Genomic DNA, 7,999 nt, shown 5'->3' on the forward strand with positions numbered 1-7,999 from the left:
AATGAGAAGTACGGTGGTGCTAAAACGAGAAGCTACATTTACCCAGTCAACTTTACATGGAGAATTTAAGGTTAAAAGGAAGCAGCGGCCAGTAAAGGTTATACAAGATAATTAGTCTCAGTAAATGGCCATAGTGTAAAAGCTCAAGAAAATGTTCATTTCCGATCACATGCATTGGCCTTTAAATAAGCCAGCGGCAGACTAGTCCCAGCTCCTTTTGGTGTCTCCCTCATCCATAAAGCACTTCCTCAGAGCGTCTCACACACCCGAACGCCCCTGGTAGTCTGGTCTTTGCGCAACATCCGCTACCTCCCTGTTTTCTGAAACACGCTTGAAGGCCAGGTCATCAGCAACACTATTAGACACATACATAAAGTTCTGCATATTGCAGAGTTTGTAATGTACCTCATTTCAGAGCGAATGGCCTCTCAAATTGTGCAGCTTTTATTCAAAATGGGCCCAATAGCTGATAAAGCTCCACTTTTAAAGCCAGGACAAAATGTTATGAAATGGGCCAAGAAAGAATGTTGCAAGCTCCAGCAAGCAGCTTGCATGAAGTAGGAAGTAAGGAAGGGAGTGTGTGTGTGTGTGTGTGTGTGTGTGTGTGTGTGTATGTTTGCAACTGTGGGCAGAAGGAGAAAAAGTTAACTGTTCTGAAGCTGATTAACCTCTTGCCCAAACAATCACAGCATGATACAATAAAATAAATCAATAAACTTCCCTGAAACATAATGTATGTTTATGTGAAGTAAACCCAATCCAAACCTGCTGTTACAACCAGTTAAACTGTAACTGGGGACTCTTTTATATGAAGGCTTCACAGGCGTTACTAATAGTAACATTCATTTAAACTTACATTATTGCACATGCAGATTATAAATGTGTATTTCTCACTCAGCGCAACATTTCTTAACATGTCCCAATCAAAACCATTAAAGTAAGATGATCACATAATGACACAAATGATATCAGAGAAGTGCCATCCCTGTTGTGGTTATTTCAGCTATTTCACAAGCCTGGGAGAGGTCCTATTTTGAGTCCAGAGTTGCAACACAATAACATCCAGTGATGTAGTGAAGGCAGACTTACGACTGTGGGTCAGGGGTCATCATAAGGCACACAAAATGTTATCAGAATATGTTTCTTTAACAACAAATGCTCTTGTACATCTAAAAAGACCCTTTCCACCAGACACTATAAAGAGTGCTATATTCTGTAAACCAAAAAAAACAAAAACAAATGCAGTCTAATAATGGAAGCTCGGTATACCATATTTAGTAAATAAGGGTAATGGTTTGACTTTCTTTATGTGGATTTATCCCCCACCAAAGTACATATCTTCTCAAAACATTTACTAAATCAGTAACTACAGTCATTCTATGTTTCATAGAGATTCCAAGCAACAGACTATAGCAAAAATATGTAAAGGAATAATACAGGTAAAACACTGAGATGATGCATACAATTAAGCCAAGTATCAGAGAAGACAATGAATCATTGCACTGTCCTAACAGGCATGGCTTACAGACAGTAAGCAAATAGCCACCATAACACTACACTTTAACCCAGCATTTACCTACAAGCTATGCTATTCCAACAACGCCATGTTAAAAAAAATAGCTCAGGGCTGGAAAGGGACGTGAATGTGCCTTGATTTCTTGTATGTCTCTTTATTTTAAAGAAAAAGGAGCGGGTGGTGTGTCTGCGGCTTGGGAGACAATGCTAGGCCGCCATATAAAGCCTGGTAATGGGAGGAAAAGGAAGAGGGCAGTGTGGCCGCCCCTGCCTCACCTCCTGGGGGATACAGGGAACCAGGAGACGGGGAGGGGAGGTAGGATATGGAGGGTCACTATGGTGGAAATTATGAAGGGAGAGAGATCTGGCAGAGATAGATATGAAGTAAAGGAGGCTAGGCATGCTCCTGTAAATTCTGACCCACCATAAAGTCGTTGCCGAAGTTGTCCTCTCCCCTCTCCTCGTCCCCCTCGCTCATGGCCTTCACCCCCTGGATAAACTTTCTCAGGATGCCGGCTTGGTCCATCCTTCAGTCCTCTTGTAACGTATCCCGTTGCCTTTTTCTTAAAAAAAAAAAAAACCCAACCCCCTCAAAGTAGCAAGGGAGGGTAAACGTAAAAATAAAAAAAGACAAGGGAAAAGGAAAAGGGGGAATAAATAAAAATAAATAAGCTTCACGGATCCCCCCAGGGAGTCATCGTCGGTTCACAACACAACACCTTGTTTTATTATCGCCCCATGTTGTTTCTCCCTTTCCTTCTTTCTTCTGGGCTGTTTTCACAGCGACAGCGGTTGGTCCCAAAGAAAAGCAGCGGCGGCCCGGTTTTCTGCTCCGCAAACAAGTTCACAGCCGTGGCGTAACATACACTGTGAACAATGTGTTCTGCAACTAAAGAAAAATAAAGACAAAAAGACAAAAAACCCCAGCTCTGGTCAGGCTATCTACCCCTCCCTGTCTACCTCGGTTGCCACATTCACACACTACTGCTCGTTATTTGCTACTGAGGAACATCCGGACTGGGCAAAGCCAACGGAAAACACAGCCCTCCCCTTCCAGACCATGTCTGTGATTGGACAGCTGACACCTGGAATTAGGATTTCATTGGCTAGCGTGGACGTAGCTCTAAACTACAGCCAGATCTGATTGGCTAGAATGTGTGTCTGTCGTTTTGACGCGGTTCGTGTTGGTCATTGTTATCATAAATTACAGTACTTAGAATTATATTCTGTGATTCTACTTATTCTGAACGTCTGTGTACACAAACATTAAAGCTGCACAACTTTGACAACGTCTTTGTTTCCCTGTCCATTGTTGGGTGGGAGCTCTGCTTAAATAAACTTGCCATCCTCTTGATATGATATGTTGTCGAGAAGGAGTGAATACACTCCACCTTTCATCGCTTTAAATCCAGACCCATCCCTCGCTAAATTCTTATGCTTATATCTAACCTCACAACAGTTTGTCCAAAATAGATGCTTACATAAGACCAGAGGGGGACAAACACAATATTCAAATTGTTTACTTAAGTAAAAGTTGCAATGAACATATACATATATCTCTGTATATATGCGAGTTTGTGTATACACACACACAGTATATATGTATATGTATGTATATACATATGTATATATACATACATGTATATATGAGTATATATATATACACATACATACATACATACAGAAGCAACAGGCAGGAGAAAACAGGTTAACTCTGATAATCCTGTCATGCAGCCATACAGCCGTTAAGAGATTTTAATCTAAGAGATTTTTAATCTTGATCTCATACACAAACACACACACACACACACACACACACACACACACACACACACACACACACACACACACACACACACACACGCACACACACACACACACACATATGCACAATATACACAATATACACAGAATAGATACATAAGATTAGATAGCCTGGAGTGAAAAATCAACTAACAGCCACCAGATTTATGGGTCATGAATATAATCTGGATTAAGATATTACCAGAAATAGAAACAAACAAATGTATCATGTAACATCCCCACTAGTGGTCACTGGGGAAAGGTGTGCAATTCTCCTGTGTGTGCATGTGTGTGTTCAGGTAACATGCTGTGCCATGTGCTTGCTTTTGCAATGGCAATGCAAATAAAATATTTGCTGTTAAACTCTTAGAGAAGAGATTGAGAGAAAAAAAGAGCAGAAGAGAGGCCTCTGTGGTATAAAAAGTAACAGTAGTATTCAGTAGCAGAAAAAGAAGTAGTTCTACATTTATACTAACAGCAACACCAGTGGGCTAGTAGTAGCAGAAGCAGATTAAAATTATGTAAGTGTTACATAATTGTGTGTAAGGATGCTAATTTTAAGCATCCAGTTCATTTAAATGTAATGTAAGTGACAAACTGAAGAGAAAGAAAGGGTGACAATGATGTAAAGAAGAAGAGAGAAATCAAGCGGTATGTTGGATTTCACACACAGACAGAAGGGGAATCGAAACACTTCTTTATTTTCCTTTAGTTCTGCCAAGGACGACAAACAAACCCATCTATTCAGGCCCAGTAAGAGGGAGAAAGAGAGGGGACGCTGTCACTGAGCCAATGAGCTTCTTTTTTTTTTTACATACACAAACTGCTTTTTGTTGCTCTTGTCTTGAAGCGTATTTGCTTGTTATCCCAGTAAATATTTTATGTTTTCTTTGTGTTCTTTTCCACCATCTTTCTGTGTTTCTGTTCTGTCTTCAGTACCCAGACATGAGGGACACAGATGACTTTCATGTCTGATGACAGAATCTTCTCCCTCTGTTGACATTTTATTTCTCCTCTCCTCTCTTAACTGAAACAATGCCAAATTTGAATCAAAAAGATAAAGACAAACAACAGGGAGGAGAAAACACAATAAGCACAGATCTGTTGTCTTTAAATCTCTGAACTAGTCCATTTAAAACTCTGTCCACTAACTCCATTCACTTTAACACAAACAGGTTTGTGTGTTCTCCTTTGAGCCCTTGTTCTGACACAAATACATAGACAATCTGTCAACAAGCCCCGAGCTGTGTATTGAATAGGATGAACAATTCTTTGTATATACAAGGGCTGCAAATAACAATTGCTTTCAACATCCATTAATCAGCTGATTAATTTTCTACTGATCCACTAAACTGATTTATCGACTAATCGCTTCAGGTCTACTGCACATTATTTTTGTGTGTCTGTATCAGTGTGATCCAAACCTTGAATTAACTGTTCATTCACAGTAGTAGCATTCATAGTATTGAAAATTGCCGGGCATCCCACGGGTTGCTAAGAGGAAGACAAAGTCATACGCAACTTCTACAAAGTCTGTGCATGGGACAGGAAATGACCTCTTAGTCATGTTGCCTAGTTGTCTGAAAAGGTTGAAAATTGATGTTTAATAATAATATTTATGTGCAGAAAGGTATATTGAGTACTACCTGGACTGAATGTTTTCATTTTTTAAAAATCGATTCTCAGCAAAAAGTCTTTTGTCTTTTTTTGCTGAGAAAAATGCTGCATAAACAAATTTCATTATTATGACAAAGAGCCCTGCATTTATGTCATTTGCATTTTTTTCCTTCTGTGTCTATAAGGAGAAGTGCAGTTGTGTGGCTGAATCATTATGTGTGTCCGTGTTTGTGGTGAGATTCGTATCTTCCTTCCACAGTTCACTGGAAACAGGTCAAGCAGACTAAAGAGATGAACACACCAAAGAGTACTCTGGTATATTGTGTGTGTGTGTGTGTGTGTGTGTGTGTGTGTGTGTGTGTGTGTGTGTGTGTGTGTGTGTGTGTGTGTGTATTATGGTTGTATGGGGAATAATATTTTAAGAGAGACCTTGTGGCCTCCTCTGTGTCACTTCCTTTTCTCAGCACTAGCTCTGGTTGCTCTGTACTGTATCTGACCCTGACCTCTGACCTCTCTGGAGAAAAAGGGGAGTCAGCTGAACATTAATAACACAGCAGGGATCAATTACATATCCTATTAACATTATCATTATTATTATTACTTTTTCCTTCCTTAAACATTTTCCTCTGTCCACTTCTTCTTTACTCTCCTCCATCTTATAGACAATATGTTTTACTTTTCCCTGTCTCATTTCTCCCTTCTTAAATCTTTTATCTTACTCCCCCATTTTATCTCCCCCTCTCCTTCTCTCCCTACTTTTATCCCCCTTTTACTCACCCTCTTTTCTCTTTCTAGCTCTCTCTCTTTCTGGAATGTGCTGTTCAGAAGCAGCTGAGAGGAGGAATGTTGCTGTAACAAGCCCATACACAACCCCTAGGGAGGGAGGCTCCCTGCACACACACACAGACGCACATACAGATGTCCGCACACACACACACATGCAGATACATACACATGCACACATACATGGATGCATACACACTATCCTTTTCTTAGCGATGTTTGTGTTCTTTGACTTTCTTCCTCGCTGCTAAAGGATAAACTCTTCCCTCTCCTTCTAGTTCTGTCTTTACACACGTGTACCTGTGGTAGAGAGCAGAGCATGAAGTTGCATGTTTAGAACATAGCAGGACGAGTTTACTGTGTCTGGTCTGGACACACACACAGAAAAAGAGAGAGAGAGAGAGAGAGAGAGAGAAAGAGAGAACGTGAGTCTGCCTGTTGCAGTAATGAAGCTGGGTGAAAATGTCTGCCCTCAGGGTAGAGGACTGACTCAGTGGCATGTTGCACAACCCTGCCGTGCCCCTGTCTGCTATAGGCCTCAAAAACCAGTGATAAAGAGAGGGTTACAGTTTAAAAGAAAAAACATATGAGATAAGAAAAATAATAAGTGACATGAAAGGGGCAATGTAAGAACTGTCCAACTGTCGAATTCATACTCTAAACAAATAAGGGCCAGCATATCACCAGAAAGTTGGGGTGTCCGCCCCTATCTGAAGAAACAAGGAAATGAACCCTTTGGTCCCTCCTCCTTTCTCCCCTTCCCCTGTGCCATAGTTGGACTGTCCACTGGGCATTTGAGGACAAATCCTCGTGGGCCACCACATTAACGGTTTTAACGGGCCTCTCTCTGTACCTGTCATTCAGGGTGTGAATGAGAGCATGCAAAGTGCATGCTCCAGGACTGGGCTCACTGGCCAATAACAACTAAGTTTCAACCCTCACCCTCACGCTGAGCTCACGTTAGCTTGAATAAATCTAACCTCAGAGTAGAGCAGTTGTTGACATGCTGCTCTCATGTTGGATTGAGGGCTGACAGTGATTCACTATTGCCTCTTTAGTTACTAAATGGTATAATGAGACAGGACAGGCCGGGGCTAGCTGGTTAGAACGCTAACTTCTAATCTCTGCAACGCAGTACAGACATCTTTGACTGAAAGGCAAAACGGATATTTCTTCTCATTCTGTTGATAATCTTAGTTAATAGTTGAATGTTTTCAACTAAAATACCTACATATTGCCCCCTTTAACATCCTATCATCCCACATGAGGGTTCTCTAAATGGTTTGATGAAAACCCTGTGCTAAGCCCTTTGCTGTCAACAGCCCAGTTGAACACCTATGAGAGCAATGTGTTACACAACACTTTCAACCACCATGACCAAAACACCTAATGATGAATATTTTGGATTAATGGTGTTCATTCCTCCAGTAGAGCACTAAATACCTGGGGAATTTATGTGATGGTGGACTTGTTATGACACTTTGTGTTGGTTTTTCCTCTCAATTTGTCTTTTCTCTGTTTCTGGAAGTGGCTAATGGAAACATACAGAAAGAAGGGAGAAGAGGAAACTGGGAAATATTCCAGTCTGGAGGCCCGGAAAAGTGAAGATGTCATCTCTAATATCACATTGAGCAAAACTGAGATCCCTTTTTAATTGTAAGAAATGTATTGAATAAAAAAAAGAACAATATTCCCTCTGAAATATAAAGTATACAGTATCCTAAAATTGAAATACTCAAGCACAGATACCTCAAAACTGTAATGTACTTGTGTAAATGTACTTTGCAACACACTAGCATCATCGGCTGGAGACTCAACCAAAGTAAATGTTAATTAAAGGCAAATTACTCTGGGCACTGTGGTGTCCCGGCTCATCTGACAAGTTGACTTAAAATTGATTTCTCTCCAATATTTTTTTTCTCAGTAATTTTACTTCAAAGGTTTTTTTTAAATCTGCAAAAAGTAAAAATGTGCGTATGTAAATGTTGACAAAAAGTCACCATAACTGGAGTTAAATGGAATAACTCAACTGTATTGCTCAGAATCGATGAATCTAGGTGTGACCTGAGTGAAGAAAACAGTGTGTGAGGGTGAGTAAGTGTGCAAAGTGGACGGAGTGGTGAGGGTGGGTGATGTGGCACTGCACCCTTCTTATGTGTGTGTGTTTGAGAGCAGCAACACCCTCAGTATAACCCTTCCCTCAACAGATTCCAGCCAGCCTGTCTCTGTCTTTACCAATGTCACACACATGGGTGTACACACACACACACACACACACACA

At 40.7% G+C, this 7,999-nt stretch overlaps 1 protein-coding gene across 2 annotated transcripts in view; it reads right to left on the reverse strand.

Moving 5' to 3' along the window:
* Window positions 1-2,498, reverse strand: part of LOC121176417 — a 75,753-nt gene extending 73,255 nt beyond the window's left edge. For both annotated transcript variants that reach the window (XM_041030473.1, XM_041030472.1), the window contains exon 1: window positions 1,940-2,498. In XM_041030473.1, the coding sequence (XP_040886407.1) occupies window positions 1,940-2,041 (102 nt within the window). In that variant the 5' untranslated portion in view covers window positions 2,042-2,498. The remainder of the gene's footprint in view (window positions 1-1,939) is intronic.
* Between the last annotated feature and the right edge of the window lie 5,501 nt (window positions 2,499-7,999).

This window comes from Toxotes jaculatrix, chromosome 22 (genome assembly GCF_017976425.1).
Source record: "Toxotes jaculatrix isolate fToxJac2 chromosome 22, fToxJac2.pri, whole genome shotgun sequence".
Lineage (NCBI taxonomy): Eukaryota > Metazoa > Chordata > Actinopteri > Toxotidae > Toxotes > Toxotes jaculatrix.